The following is a 23,108-nucleotide window of genomic DNA, read 5'->3' as shown; positions in this document are numbered from 1 at the left end:
CTGTCATATTGATGATGTTGATGGCTTAGAGTTGCGCAATACTCAGCAGCAGTGTGTTAGATTGCCCAACTCAGAAATGCTGCTGTCTATCCAATCCGGTCTGGTTAATTTAACGGATGGACAGGCCAATGATATTGTGAGGCTACTACACAGTTTTCCATGTCTCTTTAATGACGTTCCTACTCGCACAAATGTGTTGGAACATGACATTAATGTTGGAAATGCTACACCTATCAAGCAACACCCATATCGTATCAACGCTTCCAAGAGGAAGATAATGAGGGATGAGGTGAGATATTTGTTGGAGAATGACCTGGCTAAGCCAAGTTCAAGCCCTTGGAGTTCTCCTTGCATTTTGGTTCCTAAACCTGATGGTACGTCCAGGTTATGTACGGATTATCGAAAGGTCAATTCTGTCACAATGCCAGATTCGTTCCCGTTACCCCAACTGGACGAGTGTATCGACACTATTGGTGCTGCTAAGTATGTAACTAAGTTAGACCTCTTAAAAGGTTACTGGCAGGTTCCGTTAACTTCACGTGCTTCTGAGATTTCTGCCTTTGTGACCCCAGACAACTTCCTACAGTACTCAGTCATGGCTTTTGGGATGCGAAATGCACCAGCCACTTTCCAACGACTTGTTAACTCTGTATTAGCTGGTGTTCCCAATTGTAGTGCATACCTTGATGACCTAGTGATTTATTCGTCTGATTGGTCAGATCATGTTGACTCGCTAAGGGTAGTATGTGAACGGTTGGCAGCTGCTTCTCTAACCCTGAACTTGGCAAAGTGCGAGTTTGGGAAGGCTACTGTTACCTATCTCGGTAAAGAGGTTGGCCATGGACAGGTGCGCCCTGTTGATGCCAAGGTCTTGGCTATAACTGCATTCCCTGCACCTACCACCAGACGAGAGCTACGCCACTTTTTACGGATGGTTAGCTACTACCGTAGCTTCTGTAAAAGTAGTTGCTCCATTGACCGATTTGCTTAGTCCGGCTAGATCATTTGTGTGGTCCCCTGATTGCAAGAGAGCTTTTGAATCAGCGAAAGCACTCTTATGTAGTACACCTGTACTTGCTGCTCCAGATTTTGAACAACCGTTCAAACTTGAGGTAGATGTTAGTGCCAGAGGTGCTGGTGCTGTTCTACTGCAGCAGGACAAGAGTGGAGTGGATCATCCCGTTTGTTATTTTTCACGTAAATGTAATAAATGTCAAACAAACTATGCGACAATAGAACAAGAAGCTCTTGCTTTGTTGTTGGCTCTGCAATACTTTGAAGTATATATTGGTTCCAGTGCCCTACCCGTGATTGTATATACTGACCATAACCCCTTAGTTTTTCTCCACCGAATGTACAACCAGAACCAGCGCCTTATGCGTTGGGCGCTGATTGTACAAAATTATAATTTGGAGATCCGCCACAAAAAGGTTCTGATAATGTGTTGGCAGATGCTTTGTCTCGTGTGTGAAAATGATTTCTGTATGTTTTGCAAGGTTGTTGCTTTGTTGTGAGTATTCATTGAAATACTGTAGTCGCAACCCCTAGGGTTGCTCTTTTAAGGGTGGGAGTGTTACGGATACAGTTATCCTGTGTGTGTGTATCCTGTGTGTGTGTTTCTTTTCTCTCCTTCTCCCCTCACAGGTGAAAATCATCACTCCCCAATCAGTCAACAATCAATCATCAATCAGAAGACACACCTCCTCCTATTTCCTACCCTATCACAGTTCCTTCCCCATGGTTTAAAAACATCATAATTTGTTTACTCTAGAGCTTAATCTCTAGCTCAATCTCTCTGTAAATGCCATGTCTGTAGGTCTCTGTGTTTCACTCTCGCTTTGTGTCTTCACCTCTCTTTTGTTTAAGCACCTCCATAGCACTTTGTCATCACCTGTGAGTATTGTTTTTGGTTATGGTGTTTGTTGCTGGTGGGAAAAGGGGGAAACCAAGACAAGTCGCCCATGGGCATACACTACCCGTAGGTGAACTTTGTTAAATACACTAGTTAGAACTGGGCGGACCACCCACTGTATTTTTGGTTAGTTAGTTAGCTGTTGTTAAAGTAGGCTAGTCTAGCTTAGGGGTGTGTTTTTGTATATTTATTGTTTCTTTCCTTGGGTCCAGCTCAGCCCCTTTTCCTGCTCCCCCCATTACCGTGTGTTTATAAATAAACCTGGAGTTTGACGGTAGATTTCTGTTGTCGTGGTTATTTCGTTCACACTTTTACTTTGTCACAATAATAATTTGCATGAGTTATGTTACGGGTCTCATTACCATCCCCCCTAGACTGTCGGGCCAAAAGGGATTCGTAACACTGAGTATACAAAACTTGTTTTATACAAACACCTGCTCTTTCCATGACATAGACTGACCAGGTTTATCCAGGTGAAAAAGATGATCCCTTATTGATGTCACTTGTTAAATCCACTTCAATCAGTGTAGATGAAGGGGAGGAGACCGGTGAAAGAATGATTTTTAAGCCTTGAGACAATTGATTTATTGAGACAATTGTGTATGTGTGTCATTCAGAGGGTGAATGGGCAAGACAAAATATTTAAGTGCCTTTGAACGGGGTATGGTAGTAGGTGGCAGGCGCACCGGTTTGAGTGTGTCAAGAACTGCAACACGGCTGGGTTTTTCATGCTCAACAGTTTCCCGTGTGTATCAAGAATGGTCCACCACCCAAAGGACATCCAGACAATTTGACACAACTGTGGGAAGCATTGGCGTCAAAATAGGCCCTTTGAAACACTTTCGAAACCTTGTAGAATCCATGCCCTGAAAAATGTAGGCTGCTATGAGGGCGGGGTGGGGTGCAACTCAATATTAGGAAGGTGTTTTTTGTACAATCAGCGTATATTTTAATTCATTTGTAATCAATAAACCAGAGACAGCTTGTTTTACTGTAGCATCCCAAATATGAAAACATTTTCTCTCAAATGCAGAATTGATATGAACTAAGCACACTGCAGACACAAGTTCTGATTCCACTCCATCAACTCTGGATTTAGAGGCAATTATTGAGGAAATCATTCAGCATGTAATAGCTTCCGTCTGATCTCCTGCCTGATCTCTTCTAACAATGTCTGAGGCTTGGCATGGATTTGCATAACCTACTGTGTGATCTCTGATGTTATGAAGCATAATGGCAATTTTATCCACCAACACAGTTTGGACTCTACAAAGTTGTAACTCCTGTGGAGGATTTACTGTCATGATTACCTTGAATCTTGTCAGCTTTCATATGTCCTACTTTCTTACATCGAATCACATCGGAATCAAAACAATTGTTAAATGAGATATTTTATTGGACAAAGAGTTAACTCTGTAACTGCAAAGCAACAAACAGGTGTTACTTGGACTAAGGAAATGCAGCAGTGTAGACTGAATTATATATTTTAAAAATATGCAGCTGCTAGAAAGTAGTTTTACCCAAAATCCAAGCATTCATCAATAAGAAAAACAGAACTCAAAACATAATACATAACAAAAAGCAGTTAACTCGAAGGTACAAAACACCTCTTCCGCTCAACATTCATAGTTTTTTGCTGAAGGAGAAAGATCATCTCAGAACTTTGCAAAGAAGCAATCACAAAAATGAGAATGACGCAACTCACTTGGTAACTCACATGAAAACTCACATGGAAACTCCTCAAACCATTTCCAAAACAGACATACAACTCAGACCTCCCACAGATTCTATACCATTTTTCTATTGTATTTGAGCAAACAGAGTGAATTCTGGGTAAGGCTAAACCTGCTCTAGTCTACACCCATTGGAAGGATAGCACATGAACGGTAAAGCACAGTAACAATCTATAAAATACAAAACGTGAATATATTATCCATATTTATCCAAAATGAGGACTGGTGAGGGTGTACAGAAGATTTTACAATTCTATAACACAGTCTATGCCTGGATATTCTGGCAGGTTCAGATCGTATTTCTTCTGGATGTCATAAGGCAGGAAGCGTCCGGCCAAGTAGTGCTTCCCTGTGAAACTGGTGGCACATCTCTTTGGTGCCATAAGCGAGATCAGGACGTCTGGGTTGATCCCATCTGAGGTCACCTGGTCAACATCCCAACCTTTAATAAACAAGGATGATCACCATTTGAATTCCATCTCCATTGATGGGACAACTAACCTGCCATCTACTAGCTATGTCACGTGACATCACATCATGGAGAGCGTGAGTATCTCACTTGAGCTTCTCCTTTCAACTTTAATCGGCATTTCATATTTTACAGATTAGACACCTGCCAGGTAGCAGCATTCCAGAACAAGTTAAATGGGGAGAGGGTGTGATATAAGGGCCAAATATATGTACTACACTTAGCTATATGCTTTACTATCTCATTCCATCCAGGTTGGTCTCTACAGCTCGGTAGTGTTGAGGATGACTTGAGGTTGATCTGACAAAGGCTATCGCAGCTGCAAATGTGGCCGGTGAATTGTGGAGCACACAGGAGGCTGCTGAGGGAAGGATGGCTCATATAAATATCTGGAATGGAGTAAATGGAATGGTATCCAACACATGGAAACCATGTGTTTGATGTGTTGATACCATTCCATTGACTCCGTTTCAGATATTACTATGACCCCGTCCTCCCCAATCAAGGTGCCACCAACCTCCTGTGGTGGAGCATGTACAGGCTTTTATTTTGTATGGCTTACTCGTGTTTAGCTCAGAGCTAAAATCCTGTTTTGGGCAAATTTCTGTACATTTGTGCAACACTGGTACATGTTGAATGTGCAGCATAGCTTTCAGCCTTACCTGAGGGTATGTCCAAACTTACGATGGGGATCTTGACCTGCTTCAGAGTGACTAGGATGCCAGCGTAGGGCTCCTTCACGTCTGTGTGGTCAGTCTCTGGCCCCAGGATGGCATCGATCACCAGGTTATAGGCATCGTTGATCAACTGCACCTGAACACACAACCATAACACAACCACAACTCAAACTCTGGTCAGCATCTAGACAAGAGCTTTACATTGTTCTCACAGCTCCAGCAAGGTGCACTTTCATAAGTCAGTTCCGCTAGCAGATGTCAACTTTAATTTAAGGATTCATTTGTACAATACACAAATTAATACTTGAATTAAACTTGACATCTAACATTTAATGTTTTATAATCCTTTTTTTATGTTGTTCACCTCTGTTGGGAGATAGGAGAGGAATGGGATGTCCATCTTTTCACACTGAACTGTGAAGTCCTGTTGAATGGTGTGAGGGGTACGTTTGGGATAGTAGATGGTTGGCTCATACTCCTGTGAGAGAGAGAGAGAAAATACTACTACCGGTCAAAAGTTTGGACACACCTACTCATTCAAGGGTTTTTCTTTAATTTAGCTATTTTCTACATTGTAGAATAATAGTGAAGACTATGAAACACATTCATAAAACTAAAGGAAATAACACATATGGAATCATGTAGTAATGCCAAGAGTGTGCAAAGCTGTTATCAAGGGAAAGGGTGGCTGCTTTGAAGAATCTCAAATATATTTTGATTTGTTTGACACTTTTTTGTTGGTTACTACATGATTCCATATGTGTTATTTCATAGTTTATGTCTATATGGTTATTCTACAATGTAGAAAATAGTTTAAAAAATATATATATAAAGAAAAACCCTTGAATGAGTAGGTGTTCTAAAACTTTTGACCGGTAGTGTATATGAAAATGAAATATGAATGAAATACTCCGTAACCATATAAATCAATACAGGCCCTCTACGATGACAAGGTGACAATTTAAGAGAGAACATACTTTGCTGTCTGTGGGTTGATCAGGGCTGGAAAGACAGACAGCTAGAGACTGACAGGGCTGCCCTCTGATTAGCACAGCGCTGTAAGCCTACTAGCACTCTGGACTCTGGGATGACTAAATTACACCTCCATGATTAATGATAGACGTTTAGGGAGAGTGGAAAGCCAGACACCTGTGGCTTGTGATGTTAAACGACGGCCAGCCATGATCCCCACCGCTAATGGGCCTCAATCACAGTGATAAGTACCTCATACAAGTACCTCATACAAGTACTTGGGAGTATGGCTAGACGGTACACTTTCCTTCTCTCAGCACATATCAAAGCTGCAGGCTAAGGTTAAATCTAGACTTGGTTTCCTCTATCATAATTGCTCCTCTTTCACCCCAGCTGCCAAACTAACCCTGATTCAGATGACCATCCTACCCATGCTAGATTACGGAGACATCATTTATAGATTGGCAGGTAAGGGTGCTCTCGGGTGGCTAGATGTTCTTTACCATTCGGCCATCAGATTTGCCACCAATGTTCCTTACAGGACACATCACTGTAGTCTATACTCCTCTGTAAACTGGTCTTCTCTGAAAACCTGTAACAAGACCCACTGGTTGGTTGATGCTCATTTATAAAACCCTCTTAGGCCTCACTCCCCCCTATCTGAGATACCTACTGCAGCCCTCATCCTCCACATACACCACCCGTTCTGCCAGTCACATTCTGTTAAAGGTCCCCAAAGCACACACATCCCTGGGTCACTTCTCTTTCAGTTCGCTGCAGCTAGTGACTAGAACAAGCTGCAAAAAACACTCAAACTGAACAGTTTTATCTCTATCTCTTCATTCAAAGACTCAGTCATGGACACTCTTACTGACAGTTGTGGCTGCTTGGTATGATGTGTTGGTCTTGCCTGTGTGCTGTTGCCTGTACCCAATAATGTGTGTACCATGTTTTGTGCTGCTACCAAGTTGTGCTGCGATGTTGTGTTGCTACCATGTTGTTGTCATGTGGTGTTGCTAAAATGCTGTGTTATGTGTTGCTGCCATGCTATGTGGTTGACTTAAGTCTCTCTTTATGTAGTGTTGTGGTGTCTCTCTTGTCGTGATGTGTGTTTATTCCTATATTTTTAATCCCAGCCCCCATCCCCGCAGGAGGCCTTTTGCCTTTTGGTAGGGCGTCATTGCAAATAAGGGTGACAATTTGGTAGGGCGTCATTGCAAATAAGAATTTGTTCTTAACTTATTTGCCTAGTTAAATAAAGGTTAAATATATACATTTGAAGTCGGAAGTTTACATACACCTTAGCCAAATACATTTAAACTCAGTTTTTCACAATTCCTGACATTTAATCCAAGTAAAAAATCCCTGTTTTAGGTCAGTTTGAATCACCACTTTATTTTAAGAATGTGAAATGTCAGAATAATAGTAGAGAGAATGATTTATTTCAGCTTTTATTTATTTAATCACATTCCAAGTGGGTCAGAAGTTTACATACACTCAATTAGTATTGGTAGCATTGCCTTTAAATTGTTTAACTTGGGTCAAATGTTTCAGGTAGCCTTCCACAAGCTTCCCACAATAAGTTGGGTGAATTTTGGCCCATTCCTCCTGACAGAGCTGGTGTAACTGAGTCAGGTTTGTAGGCCTTCTTGCTCGCACACGCTTTTTCAGTTCTGCCCACACATTGTCTATAGGATTGAGGTCAGTGCTTTGTGATGACCACTCCAATACCTTAACTTTGTTGTCCTTAAGCAATTTTGTCACAACTTTGGAAGTATGCTTGGGGTCATTGTCCATTTGGAAGACCCAAGCTTTAACTTCCTGACTGATGTCTTGAGATGTTGCTTCAATATATCCATGTAATTTCCCTTCCTCATAAGGCCATCTATTTTGTGAAGTGCACCAGTCCCTCTTGCAGCAAAGCATCCCCATCCCAACGATGAACCAGACTTGTGGAGGTCTTGGCTGATTTCTTTTGATTTTCGCATGATGTCAAGCAAAGAGGCACTGAGTTTGAAGGTAGGCCTTGAAATACATCAACAGGTACACCTCCAACTGACTCAAATGATGTCAATCAGCCTATCAGAAGTTTCTAAAGCCCTAACATAATTTTCTGTAATTTTCCAAGCTGTTTAAAAGCCCAGCCAACTTAGTGTATGTAAACTTCTGACCCACTGGAATTGTGATACAGTGAATTATAAGTGATTAGCCAGCAGAATACCACCTATGATTAGCCAGCAGCATACCACCCTGCATACCACTGATGGTTTGCTTCTGAAGCTAAGCAGCGTTGGTTCTGGTCAGTTCCTGGATGGGAGACCAGATGCTGCTGGAAGTGGAGTTGGGTCAGTAGGAGGCACTCTTTCCTCTGGTCTAAAAAATGCACCAGGGCAGTGACACTGCCCTGTATAGGGTGCCGTCTTTTGGATGGGACATTAAACTGGTGTCCTGACTCTCTGAGGTCATTAAAGATCTCATGGCCCTTATTGTAAGACCTCAGTGTCCTGGCTAAACTCCCAATCTGGCCCTCAAACCATCACGGTCACCTAAGAATCCCCAGTTACAATTGGCTCATTCATTCCCCTCCTTTCCCCTGTAACTATTCCCCAGGTCGTTGCTGTAAATGAGAACGTGTTCTCAGTCAACTTACCTGGTAAAATAAAATTTAAAAAATTATAAGTGAAATAATCTGTCTGTAAACAATTGTTACTTGTGTCACAAAAATTACTTGTGTCATGCACAAAGTAGATGTCCTAACTGACTTGCAAAATCTATAGTTTGATAACAAGACATTTTTGGAGTGGTAGAAAAACAAGTTTTAATGACTCCAACCTAAGTCTATGTAAACTTCCCACTTCAACGGTATCTTTTTAAATAGTGTAAGTGAAAGGGCCTCCGTGTCCTGCTGGGTATGTAAACCAGGCAGTGAGAGGTTTAGGTCCCTCCATCTCTGACTAACTGGCCCTGGTCAGTCAGAGGGTGAAGTGGTCTGTTAGCCCAGACGTCAGTCTACGTGCTCCAACTCGCTCCTGGGAGACATTAAACCAATCAGGCTTCAACCACAGGGGCTAAAGAACAGGCAACTGACGTCATCTTTCATAACTGCCGCTAAAGAACCCAGAGAGAGACGACCCTCTAGGGTGGCTGCGACCCCTCCGTGACCCCTTGGTGTCCTGACTTAGAAGAGGTAACAACGTCAACAAGAGACAGACATACCTTGGGGATGGAGGCACCATCAGGACGCTCTCTAGCATCAACAAGCGTGAACTAAGAGGTATATCAACAGGTTACAGACAGGGCACACGCCTTTTCCTGTTGATGTTAAGCCTTCCCATCGTTGAACTTCCTCTCCCTGATGGATGAGCATTCTGAGTAGGCCTTGAAGGAGCGTCTTTCCTGTGGTCACAGTCCGTTGAGATTCACAGTGGTTTGTTTCAACCGTGACACAAAGGCAACATTCAAATGACATTATGGAATCTCTGAGACTCATCAGTCGTGATGAACACCTTGACTCTTTCAGACGTCGAGGCCAAGGTGTTTATGTTCAAAAGAAACACGAAAGAACCGCATTATGTTCCGAAAGAACTGTAGAACATCATGTGCATCCTCCCTTGCCTGAACAACAGGCTGGGTAACGGTCACAGACATAATCATACTCAGACAGAATCTGACAAAGGTGAGCTTTGAATTGGGGACTGTTTGTATTTTCCATATGCAATATTTTGGCTCGTCATTTATTTAGCAGTGGAAAGAACCATGGATGCATGCCAAACATTACACTGATAACAAGTTCAAACAGGTGCCATTAATACAGGTAACGAGTGGAGGACAGAGGAGCCTCTTAAAGAAGAAGTTACAGGTCTGTGAGAGCCAGAAATCTTGCTCGTTTGTAGGTGACCAAATACTTATTTTCCACCATAATTTGCAAATAAATTCATTAAAAATCCTACAATGTGATTTTCTAGATTTTTTTTTCTAATTTTGTCTATCATAGTTGAAGTGTACCTATGATGAAAATTGCAGGCCTCTCCCATCTTTTTAAGTAGGAGAACTTGCACAATTGGTGGCTGACTAAATACTTTTTTGCCCCACTGTATATGGTGAAGTTATATAGATACAGTCCGTTTAAGGCAGGAAAACAATAACACATTTATGGTTTCGACAACATAGAATAAAGACAGTAGACTTGCCGCACTATATCATAACGTGTAAATCCTTATTCAAATGATGTTTTTAGTTCATGTACTGTTACCGTCTGTAGTATTGCAATAAATGTCTTCACATGACAGAACAGCATATCCACAGTCATGCAAACTAATGTGACTAAAGTCATGACATCAACAACATGCTATCATGGTATGCTGCCAACTGTATCCAGACAGTATTTTAATGAGGGTAACAATGAAGTGATGTCATCGACATTTTCAATCCCATGATGGATCAATTAATCATTAAGGTCTACTTATAGGAGTTGTAATGAAAATCTTCTAAACCCTTTTACTTTATACTGCAATAAACTCACTGAACCATTTAATTCATTACTAACTATAGTCTGACATTGTCCACATGGCCATGTGTGTGAGATGGCTGGTGGGTGCATGGCTGGTGCAGTCTTCTGTGGTATACTTACAAATATGCGCAAGTGGCGGGCACACACCAGGCCGATGGAGCCGTTCTGGTCAGGACCACAGACTACCAATACTGTTGGCTGCTTCTTACCCAGGGAGGTCAGAGGAAAGGCCTGGAGGGAGAGAGAGACAGAGAGTGAGACAAAGACATCACCAGTTAGCCTAGCAGACTCATTGTCCAGGGTACAGGTCATCCAACCCGTGAGGCTGACCCTCCATCACTGTCAAACTCTCTCCTTCGCGTACCAGGGACGCAATGCCATAGCCAGGGGAAATAGTACCCAGGTATTTTTTTAAAGACAGAAAGCCCCAAACAAATTAAACCCAGACAGGAGTGGAAAAAATACCAGACCCGGACACCACAGGATGCTCCCTTTAAATAACACACTACTTTCCATCAAGCCTGAGCCATGAGTTTTCCCACCGGGCCACTGGCATCTCCCCCTCTCTGTTTTACAGGGGCACAGCACATACCCCAGTAAATCCCCTCACACGTCCTTAAGAGAAGCAGCAGAGGTATCCCCCACTATATCTCCACCCGGCACAGCCAGAAGAGGACTGGCCACCCCACATATGCTCTCTCTAATTCTCTCTTTCTTTCTCTCTCTTGGAGGACCTGAGCCCTAGGACCGTGCCCCAGGACTACCTGACATGATGACTCCTTGCTGTCCCCAGTCCACCTGACTGTGCTGCTGCTCCAGTTTCAACTGTTCTGCCTTATTATTATTCGACCATGCTGGTCATTTATGAACATTTGAACATCTTGGTCATGTTCTGTTATAATCTCTACCCGGCACAGCCAGAAGAGGACTGGCCACCCCACATAGCCTGGTTCCTCTCTAGGTTTCTTCCTAGGTTTTGGCCTTTCTAGGGAGTTTTTCCTAGCCACCGTGCTTTTACACCTGCATTGTTTGCTGTTTGGGGTTTTAGGCTGGGTTTCTGTACAGCACTTTGAGATATCAGCTGATGTACGAAGGGCTATATAAATAAATTTGATTTGATTTGATTTGATATATCCTGCTGGAGTTGGCGTGTTAACTTAAGTGGTCCAATCTTCCTCCTCGCACCTAAATAGGATCAGTAGGGGAGTGAAACATGTAGTGTTGCTAGCTACTAGCGACATCACAGCTAAAGGTGTCTTACCTTACTATCCAACAGCTTTAACACACCAAATATGTAGCCTAACCCTAGGTATTAAATATACCGGACAAATTTCAATATGGCCGCTAAAACCGGGAGTCTAAATGGAGTGGTACATTACAGTGCAACAAATGGAGCCGTACTCTAATTGCAGTATCTGATTAATACAGACATGAAAGAATGAATTACAGTAATGATGCCGGGAGAAGAGAGACAGCAGCCATTATCTGTAACATAAATGTTCTGTCTAGGAGTAGATACACTCTAAATGAGATGAAAGAAGGATGGTAATGGCGGCATCAAGTCCGTGAGGTGGAAGGATAATGATGGCAGCAGAAGCTACCTTCCGAGCTTAGCGAGAGAGGAAATAGATAGGTAACAACATTTAGCCTAAGTGGCTGAAACAGATGAAACGACTTCCTGGTGTCATTAAGGGTGTAGTAAGTGTGTCTCCTGCTGTGCATCAGGGTTTTCATGCGTGTCTCTCGTTGCGCTGATGTGATGACACCCTCTCTGACTTGCTCCCCTGTGGCAAATGCTAACGCTAATTAGCACAGTAGCCCAATAAGGACCAGCCATCTTTGATAGGAGTGACATTCAATATCCACATACTGTGAATGCAGTGAAAAACCTGAGTGCCTTTTACAGCAGCATCCTAACTGTATCATCTTATATTTTCTATCTTATCTCACCTTGCTTTAGGATTGGGCCATTAGCACTAACAAAATGATTAAAGACTAAAGAGAAGGTCATTTCAGTGGATATCTAAAATTCACATCCAGTGGAACAAGCTGGGTTTAGAGGAGTAGGTTGCCCTGGTCTGGGTTTAGTAGTCCGGGTGTAGCCCTGCTACCCTGCCTCCTATCTGGAGGAATGGGGTTATGTCAGCTCATGGTGCCAGGCTCTGCAGTCCTATCCTCATACATGTGTAGGATACGACTGCAGGGTTAAACCAACAGACCGCCTGGTCAAAGTGTTCCTGACACAAAGTGTGTTCCTGACAGCTCCACACTCCGTACACTGCTGCTGACCACAGGCAGTCTGACTGGGAGAACTAACTTACAGAACGCTCACCACACATTACACAAAGAGACAAACAAACAAACAAAACACAAACACAAACACAAACACAAAAACACACACACACACACACACACACACACACACACACACACACACACACAGGAGCAATGGCTGCATTGACTCTAATAAGGTCCCAGAGGCTAAGCCTACTTATTTTTTTTCCTACACGGATTCTACGAGGTAAGTCGATTGAGAACATATTCTCATTAACAGTAACGACCCTGGGAATAGTTGTTTTTAATTGGTACGTCTATCGGCCAGCTAACTATCTAAACTTGTAGCAAGCATGGCCAAATTACCGACCGGGGTGGGGCCCATTGATCATCCGTTATCATATTAAAAACTGCAAACATTTGCCTCCACCCTATGGCAAAATGTGCATAATTTCAGGAAATTAGCTGTAAAACTGCAAAAAATAAATCTATGCCCATGGCAAAATGAGTAGAATTGCATGGAATTAGTTATTATATTTGTGGCCCCCACCCCCCATGCCCATCCCTGCACTATAGGGCCTCTACTCTCATCCATCTGACACACACAGACACACACTTGCCCCCCACACCCACGTGTCCCACCACACATACAGCCACAAATACAAAAAAAAACAAATAACATGATATTTAGTATTTTCACAATATAATGTTTCATTATTTTAAATATTCATAAATTATTGTAATAAAATAAAAATAAAAGACATCTAAATACTATTCATATTACAGAGCAGGTGGTAAAGCTTCATGTGACACCTTTTGCTTTGTAGCATCTACAGATGAAACATTATGGTGCCTGGGTAAGGCCAAAATGGCACAAATATTCCAACTTCAATTCATTATTTCTCAATGATGTCTTAAGATACAAATGTCAAATATGTATCAACAATCTTTCCTCCAAAGGACCCTTTTATGGATTACATTTTGTGAAAATCGAAAATATAATGGTCTCTTTTGGTCTAGTTTCATAAGGAATCACCCAAACATAAACATACAGCCACACACTCCTGATGAAAGCTGAGCGGGATAATCAATGTGTTTTTCAATGGACACGTTGACATATTCAACACATCCTGAGTAGACAGAACAGGGACGCAGGAACAGCAGACTCCAGTGTTTACTGCCCATGGAACTGGAGCATTCTTTGTATCCCCAGGTGCTGAAAGGCCTTTGCCTGCTATCCCTACCCCTAGGCTAAACGCAGGCGCTGCACTCACGCACGCCAGATCACAGAGGAACATCGATGAGACGGACCCTTGATGGGCCCGTGTGGTTGATGCCAGGGGGGTTGAGGTCTTTGGGCGTATATGGGGTGGATTACTCTGTGAGGAGTTCATGTTATCTGGCAAACGCAACCACTGTAGTGAAATCACAAAGCCTTACTACTGAACTCAAAATCAAATCAAATCAAATGTATTTGTCACATACACATGGTTAGCAGATGTTAATGCGAGTGTAGCGAAATGCTTGTGCTTCTAGTTCTGACAATGCAGTAATAACCAAAGAGTAATCTAACCTAACAATTCCAAAACTACTACCTTATACACACAAGCGTAAAGGGATAAAGAATATGTACATAAAGTTATATGAATGAGTGATGGTACAGAGCGGCATAGGCAAGATGCAGTAGATGGTATCAAGTACAGTATATACATATGAGATGAGTAATGTAGGGTATGTAAACAAAGTGGCATAGTTTAAAGTGGCTAGTGATACATGTATTACATAAAGATGCAGTAGATGATATAGGGTACAGTATATACATATACATATGAGATGAGTAATGTAGGGTATGTAAACATTATAATAAGTAGCATTGTTTAAAGTGGCTAGTGATATATTTGACATCAATTTCCATCAATTCCCATTATTAAAGTGGCTGGAGTTGAGTCAGTGTGTTGGCAGCAGCCACTCAATGTTAGTGGTGGCTGTTTAACAGTCTGATGGCCTTGAGATAGAAGCTGTTTTTCAGTCTCTCGGTCCCTGCTTTGATGCACCTGTACTGACCTCGCCTTCTGGATGATAGCGGGGTGAACAGGCAGTGGCTCGGGTGGTTGTTGTCCTTGATGAACTTTATGGCCTTCTTGTGACATCAGGTGGTATAGGTGTCCTGGAGGGCAGGTAGTTTGCCCCCGGTGATGCGTTGTGCAGACCTCACTACCCTCTGGAGAGCCTTACGGTTGTGGGCGGAGCAGTTGCCGTACCAGGCGTTGATACAGCCCGACAGGATGCTCTCGATTGTGCATCTGTAGAAGTTTGTGAGTGCTTATGGTGACAAGCCGAATTTCTTCAGCCTCCTGAGGTTGAAGAGGCGCTGCTGCGCCTTCTTCACAACGCTGCCTGTGTGGGTGGACCAATTCAGTTTGTCTGTGATGTGTACGCCGAGGAACTTAAAACGTACTACCCTCTCCACTACTGTCCCATCGATGTGGATAGGGAGGTGCTCCCTCTGCTGTTTCCTGAAGTTCACAATCATCTCCTTTGTTTTGTTGACGTTGAGTGTGAGGTTATTTTCCTGAACTTTGATGTCATGCATGTGGGTGCAGCAGCACCAAGCCGAGCCAGACGCTGCTTGTCTAGCTACGTACGGTATGTGTGCTGCGGCTGCTCGAGCCATGGACCATTATCTTTTGGTGATAATGATGGTAGGTGGATGTGGTTGAGGTAATCAGACGCTCTGAGGGGAGCTCTCACTCTTTCTTGGTCTCTCTCTCTTTATCTCTGATAAGAAAGTGTCTTATGTCTGAAAGCTCAAGGAACATTAATCACACCACACCGGGTTCCTGTGGAGGATACGACTGCAGGGTTAAACCAACCCACCGCCAGGTCAAAGTGTTCCTGACACAAAGTGTGTTCCTGACATCTCCACACTCCGTACACTGCTGCTGACCACAGGCAGTCTGACTGGGAGAACTAACTTACAAAACGCTCAGCACACATTACACAAAGACAAAGACAAAGAGACAAACACACACACACACACACACACACACGTAGGGGTCTGATGTAAAAAAGGGATTTATAAATATATTTGATTGATAGATAGATAGATAGATAGATAGATAGATAGATAGATAGATATAGATAGATAGATAGATAGATAGATAGATAGATAGATAAATGAGTAGCCCGAAAAAGGTGGTTCTTGGAGAGAGGAGGGAAAGAGGAGTGGGGGGATAAGGGTGGTACATAAAGTACCTTGGTGATGGCGATGGCACAGGCATGCCCCCAGATCTCTATCAGCTGCTGCTGGCCAAACCTGTAGTCCCTCAGCAGCTCTGTCTCAATGGCTGCTGTCTCCACTTTACTGTAGGGAAACAACAATGAGCAATAGCATTAGCATCATCAATCAGATTCAATCAATCACAATTCAATTATATATTGTGTACGGTAGCACTGTTTATGAATCTCTCAGCAAACTAGACCTACACCTCAAAAACATATGTTGCTGTGTTGCGTGTTAGATGAAATGCTTGGTTGGGGATTGTCTGATGCCTGAGGTATTTCCTTTGAGTGTAATGACACTACCAAGTTGAAGTTTATGAAGTAGATATTGATATGTCTCTGAAACAGGTATACAGGTAAGGCTGACAGGCCTGAACTGATATCATAACTCTGCCATGTGGGCTCATTTAACCAGAGAGGGAGCTGCTGTGGAAACACAGAGAAAGTACACTATTCCATATTACACTAGAGACACCTGGTGGAGAGATGGAGTACTACATCAAGACTCTCAGAATACGAAGGAGAATATTATAATCAAAGCATATAGTATGATAACATACACAGAGTATACCAATTATTACGAACACTTTCCTAATGATGACTTGCACCCCCACCTCAATTAGTCGGGGCATGGACTCCACAAGTTGCCCGAAAGATTTCCACAGGGATGCTGGCCCATGTTGACTCCAATGCTTCCCACAGTTGTGTCAAGTTGGCTGGATGTCCTTTGAGTGGTGGACCATTATTGATACACACAAGAAACATGAGCTTGAAAAAACCCAGCAGCGTTGCAGTTCTTGACACAAACCGGTGCGTCTGGCACCCACTACCATACCCCGTTCAAAGGCACTTATATCTTTTGTCTTGCCCAGTCACCCTCTAAATGGCACACATACACAATCCATGTCTCAATTGTCTCAAGGCTTAAAAAATATTCTTTAACATGTCTCCTCCCCTTCATCTACACTAACTGAAGTGGATGTATGTCTGTCATGGTGTATATCATGGAAAGACCAGGTGTTCTTAATGTTGGCCTGGACGCCGATGATGTGGATTAAGGCAGCCCCCGCACCTCTCTGATTCTGAGGGGCTCTTTTTAAATGCGGAAGACACATTTCGATTGAATTTATTCAGTTGTACAACTGACTAGATTTCCCACTTTCCTCAAAGGTGACATTTGTGGTTCCAGCAGGACTATTTTTGTTTACAGCAGAATGTATTTGTCAGCTGATGCTCTGCTCACACACACATGCACACAGACACACACACACACACACACACACACACACACACACACACATGCACACAGGCTCGTGCGGTACCGGAGCGCCAGTCCAGGTCCAAGAGGCTTCTAAAGAGCTTCTACCCCCAAGCAATAAGTCTCCTGAACATCTAATGAAATGGCTACCTAGACTACTTGCATTGCCCCCCTCTTTTACGCTGCTGCTACTCTCGGTTATTATCTATGCATAGTCACTCTACCTTTGTGTACATATTACCTCAATGACCTCTACTAACCGGTGCCCCTGCACATTGACTCTGTACCGGTACCTCCTGTATATAGCCTTGCTTTTGTTATTTACTGCTGCTCTTTAATTATTTGTAACTTTTATTTCTTACTTTTAATTTTTCTTAAAACTGCATTGTTGGTTAAAGGCTTGTAAGTAAGCATTTCACTGTTGTATTCAGCGCATGTGACAAAACATTTGATTTGATGCACACGCATTTGTAGAATTTTGCATTTTTCAAACACCTGAAACTGTATTTTCCTGCAATCTAGAGCCAAAATCATTATGCTTAATTTGATGTAAAAAAAGATATGTCTATTTTTCTGCATACAGTATCTAAGCATACCTCTTGAGCTGTCCTCCTGATTGGTGGTTATTTTTTAAAGAAATGAAATATTCTTCTCTGCATTTCTGCTAAAATCTGGGTAATCTGGGTACATTGTTGTTTTTCTAAAGTCTACCAACTTTTCCAGCAGGCATGCCAGCTAAAATAGACAAGCTAGCTACTCTAACATGATTGATAGCCTGAAATGGCTTCTTGGTTATCAGGTCATGAGATTGGGAACCTATCTGGCCTAGCTAAATCCAACTTCATAAAATTGGTTAGTGGTTAGTAGAATTACAGAGAGAAAAAACTAAGCATTATTGTTATTTAAATGTAAATATATATATATATATAAATAAGAAAAACAGGACAAATCTGAGGGGGCACATGCCCCTGTGCCCCCTACAGGCATGACGCCTCTGGACTTAATCATCCTCCACTTGTGACTACAGAGGAAAAGCATACAGGGAAGCCAGAAGGGCCACTGACATCTGAAGCATGTAACAACTTCAGGAAGCTCAACAAGGACTAAGAAGGTTGTCCCTGATGTAAAACCTCATTCAGATATCTTATGATGAAACACTCTAACCATATTTCGAGTTCTCATGCAGATGAAAGTCACACGTTGAAAGCATTTAAAAACAGTACAACTTAATGTCCTGGCATCACAGGCAACAACCCCACATTCACATATCGCTTAAACCAATACATCATCTTAATTTCACTGTGACTAGTTGAATGCTTAAGGTTGCCCCAGCATTGGCCCAGTGTTCTCTTCTCTTTTGGCTCTAGGATCACTGTGTTAAAACCTACCGCGTCCAACGGGGCTTTTGGCATTTAGCTCAGCCAACAGAGCATCACACCTGTCACCCAGGGCTAGCCTGGGGCAGACTTCCTGGCTCGCTGTGACATGATGGTCTTTACAAAGATCACATTAGTTCATTGGGTTGGATGGCTGCTTTCATAATAGGACGATAGTACTTTTACAGTAAGCAATGTAGGCTACAATTAATCCGCGGTCACTGCCTGAAGGCCTGCATAAAATGTAAAAACTTGTCACCTTGGCTAGATGTTGCCCGTGAGCACAGATTTAGGATCAGCTAACCCTCCACAACCCTAACCGTAAACAGTACAGGGGGTGGGTGGGGGGGGGGGGGGGACTGCATCTGTCTGGAAAACATCATCCTACCCCACTGTCTTCTAGATCAGGCCAAATGGCACCCATATGGAGCCTGCTGGGTCCACATAATTCAATATAACTTATTATATATCTTTGTCTGAGTCAACAATGAGACAGAAATGCTTGTTCATGTTCCTCCCAAGTCCCCAGCGAACAGATAACACACAGTGCTGTAGTCCTTCACTCAAGCACATAAAAGCCCTCGAGGGAAAGGGAGAGATGGATCCAACTTAGGTGCACCAAGGGGGACCATATGTCAGTGAAGGTGCTCTGAAGAGCAGAGGAGGAGGGGAGGGGAGGGGGGGGTGTTGCACATACGCTTGAGTGGCTGGAACAGCAGCAGCAGAGACAGTAACAAGCTGGAGAGACCCAGTGTTGCACCCCTCCCTCCCCTGGAGTCTCCATTAATCTCCATGTGTGTGGCGGCCACGGCATCCCTGTGGTGTGTCATTGCTCCTCACCACTCAGGCTGTGGCCCAGGGTGCTCAGCTGTGATCACATGCCTGTTAATGAGCCTGTTTACCTCCACAGCCTAGTTGTCCCTGAAGGGTAGCAGACACACACACAAACAGAGGGGGAAACATGCACACGCATGTGAGCACTGCACGTACATGCACATACCTTTTCAAACACACACTTACTCGCATGAGCAGATGGCTGCTCGCAAAACACTTCTCCACCACGTCACACCAAAATATACACAAAAAACATTCACGACCAAGGCTGTGGCGAGCACATGACTCAACATCACAACACTTTCCAATGTCTAATTAATGAGCTCATGTTTATGGGAGAGAGTCAACAGAGCTGTCTGACAAAACGAATGAAAAACACAGAGTGCCTGCAGTAACGCTGTACTAACAGTACACTCTCAGGAGACTGATTAGGTCTGGTATGATGAAGTGATTCATATAAATTGCAGCCTGTTAACTGCATGGAGTGTCAGTCCATCTTCATTTATCTGGATCTGTTCATTAAGACAAAGTTACAGTGAAATGTGTGCAGGAGCAGAAAGCTTACACTTTTTTAATAACAAAATAACTGAGTATTAAGGCTGTTCCTCTCCTCCTCTCCCATGCCCTCCTCTCCTCCTCTCCTCCTCTCCCAGGCCCTCCTCTCCTCCTCTCCCATGCCCTCCTCTCCTCCTCTCCCATGCCCTCCTCCCCTCCTCTCCCAGGCCCTCCTCTCCTCCTCTTGCATGCCCTCCTCTCCCATCCCTCCTCTCCCATGCCCACCTCTCCTCCTCTCCCATGCCCTCCTCTCCCATCCCCTCCTCTCCCATGCCCTCCTCTCCTCCTCTCCCATGCCCTCCTCTCCCTCCTCCTCTCTCCCAGGCCCTCTCCTCCCCCAGGCCCTCCTCTCCCATGCCCTCCTCTCCCATGCCCTCCTCTCCTCCTCCCATGCCCTCCTCCTCTCCTCCCATGCCCTCCCCTCTCCTCTCCCATGCCCTCCTCTCCTCCTCTCCCATGCCCTCCTCTCCTCCTCTCCCATGCCCTCCTCCCCTCCTCTCCCAGGCCCTCCTCTCCTCCTCTCCCATGCCCTCCTCTCCTCCTCTCCCATGCCCACCTCTCCTCCTCTCCCATGCCCTCCTCCCCCTCTCCCCATGCCCTCCTCCCTCCTCTTGCATGCCCTCCTCTCCTCCTCTCCCATGCCCTCCTCTCCTCCTCTTCCCATGCCCTCCTCCCCTCCTCTCCCATGCCCTCCTCTTCCTCCTCTCCCATGCCCTCCTCTCCTCCTCTTGCATGCTTCCTCTCCTCCTCTCCCATGCCCTCCTCCCCTGCTCTCCCATGCCCTCCTCCCCTCCTCTCCCATGCCCTCCCTCTCTCCTCCTCTCCCATGCCCTCCTCTCCTCCTCTCCCATGCCCTCCTCTTCTTCTCTCTCCCATGCCCTCCTCTCCTCCTCTCCCATGCCCTCCTCCCCTCCTCTCCCATGCCCTCCTCTTCTTCTCCCTTCCCCTGCATGCCCTCCTCTCCTCTCCCATGCCCTCCTCTCCTCCCTCCCATGCCCTCCTCCCTCCTCTCCCATGCCCTCCTCTTCTTCTCTCTTCCCTCTCTCCTCCTCTCCCATGCCCTCCTCCCTCCTCCCCATGCTCCCTCTTCTTCTCTTGCATGCCCTCCTCTCCTCCTCTCCCATGCCCTCCTCTCCTCCTCTCCCATGCCCTCCTCTACTCCTCTTCCTCTACTCCTCTCCCATACCCTCCTCCCCTCCTCTCCCATGCCCTCCTCTCCTCCTCTTGCATGCCCTCCTCTCCTCCTCTCCCATGCCCACCTCTCCTCCTCTCCCATGCCCTCCTCTCCTCCTCTCACATGCCCTCCTCTCCTCCTCTTGCATGCCCTCCTCCCCTCCTCTACTCCTCTTCCTCTACTCCTCTCCCATGCCCTCCTCTCCTCCTCTTGCATGCCCTCCTCCCCTCCTCTACTCCTCTTCCTCTACTCCTCTCCCATGCCCTCCTCTCCTCCTCTTGCATGCCCTCCTCCCCTCCTCTTCCTCTACTCCTCTCCCATGCCCTCTTCTCGCATGCTCTACTCCCCTCCTCTACTCCTCCTCCTCTCCTCCTCCTCTCCCATGCCCTCCTCCCCTACTCTCGCATGCCCTCCTCCCCTCCTCTCCCATGCCCTCTCGCATGCCCTCCTCCCCTCCTCTCCCATGCCCTCCTCTCCTCCTCTTCCTCTACTCCTCTCACATGCCCTCCTCTCGCATGCTCTCCTCCTCTCCCATGCCCTCCTCTCGCATGCCTTCCTCTCATATGCCCTCCTCTCCTCCTCTCCAATGACCTCCTGTCCTTCTCCCATCCAGGATCTACATTAACTAAACAGCTCCTAAAATAATCTGGTAACTTTGTCTTTTCACTCACTTCACAGTAATTACCCAGGCTCCTCTCTGCTGATGCTTAAATAACTGTCTTGTAGACTGGGTGTCCCTCCTGTATGTCCTTGTCTCTGTTTTCGTCTCTGCTTCTTTCTGTCCTCCTCTCTGTTCTCCTCTCTGTTCATTATTTCTGTTATCCTCTCTGTTCTTCCTTTCTGTCCTCCTCTCTGTTCCTCCTCTGTCTTCCTCTCTGTCCTCCTCTGTCTTCCTCTCTGTCCTCCTCTGTCTTCCTCTCTGTCCTTTTTCTGTCCTTCTTTCTTTCTGTTCTCCTCTCTGTTCATTATTTCTGTTCTCCTCTCTGTTCTTCCTTTCTGTCCTCCTCTCTGTTCCTCCTCTGCCCTCCTTTCTGTTCTGATCTGACCAAACACAACACAGAAGAGCCACATCACATGAGGTAAAAGAGAAACAAGTTCAAATGGAAGAGTTTGTGGTGGACACAGTATGTGTCTTTTTCCGGTAACCCCCTCCCTCTGTTCTATCTCTATTTTCTTTCTCCCTCTCACACACCTTCTCTCTCTGTTCCTATCTCACTCTCTCTTCTGCTATGATGAAGTCCCAGCCAGTCTCCCTGATGCAAAATAACAAAAAAGAGGGCCTGACAAGAGCAGAAAGAAAGACCCAGATGGAGATAGATTCATTTGGATACAGTGGGATCCAAAATTACTGGCACCGCTGACTGACAATGCACAAACAATACTTAAAAAATATAAACAATATAATTAGAGCGACAAACTCAAAATACCAACATGTGAAAACTACTGTACTTTATTAATGTTTCAATGGAACCCACCAAAATCATTTATTAATTTAAATAAAAATCAATGTCCTCCAAATCAAGGTTTCACAATTATTGGCACCCTTAAATGTTATTGTAAATAACATCTACCAAAATGAAACAAGGAATTAAATTCCACTTATTTAAGTTTATCTAAGTGTTAAGGAACTATATTGAGCCATTACATCACTTCCTTTTTCACTGGGGTATAAAAAAAGAGGTAACACGCATGCAATATCCCTTTTGTCATCCAACACCATGAAGAAAAGAAAAGAACTGGCGGTTTTAAAAGGGACAAATGGTAGTAGACCTTTATAAATCTGGTAATGGCTACAAGAAGATCCACAAACGATTGAATATACCACTGAGCACTGTCAGGGCAATTATTAAAAATGTAAAAGATATGGAACAGTCAAAAACCTCACAGATAGAGGATGCAAATGCATTTTGCCCCCCAGGATAGGGAGGAGGATCGTGAGAGAAGCAACAAAATCCCCAAGAATCACTGTGAAAAACTTGCAGGCCTTGGTGGCGTCTTGATGTCACCAGATTTTAAAAAGCACCATCAGACGCCACCTCCACAACCACAAGCTCTTTGGAAGGGTTGCCAGAAGAAAGCCCT

General features: G+C 44.4%; 1 protein-coding gene across 1 annotated transcript in view; it reads right to left on the bottom strand.

The window, feature by feature from the left end:
• Positions 1-3,285: 3,285 nt before the first annotated feature.
• Positions 3,286-23,108, bottom strand: part of LOC115109254 (yjeF N-terminal domain-containing 3-like) — a 72,969-nt gene continuing 53,146 nt past the window's right edge. Inside the window, exons 2-6 of the mRNA XM_029633971.2 lie at positions 15,803-15,911; positions 10,394-10,504; positions 5,156-5,269; positions 4,777-4,927; positions 3,286-4,087 (exon numbers count right to left, since the gene is read on the bottom strand). Coding sequence (XP_029489831.1) covers positions 3,891-4,087; positions 4,777-4,927; positions 5,156-5,269; positions 10,394-10,504; positions 15,803-15,911 — 682 coding nt within the window. The 3' untranslated portion in view covers positions 3,286-3,890. The remainder of the gene's footprint in view (positions 4,088-4,776; positions 4,928-5,155; positions 5,270-10,393; positions 10,505-15,802; positions 15,912-23,108) is intronic.

This window comes from Oncorhynchus nerka, linkage group LG25 (assembly GCF_034236695.1).
Source record: "Oncorhynchus nerka isolate Pitt River linkage group LG25, Oner_Uvic_2.0, whole genome shotgun sequence".
Classification (NCBI taxonomy): Eukaryota; Metazoa; Chordata; class Actinopteri; order Salmoniformes; family Salmonidae; genus Oncorhynchus; species Oncorhynchus nerka.
This window is presented reverse-complemented; position numbering and strand designations above follow the sequence as displayed.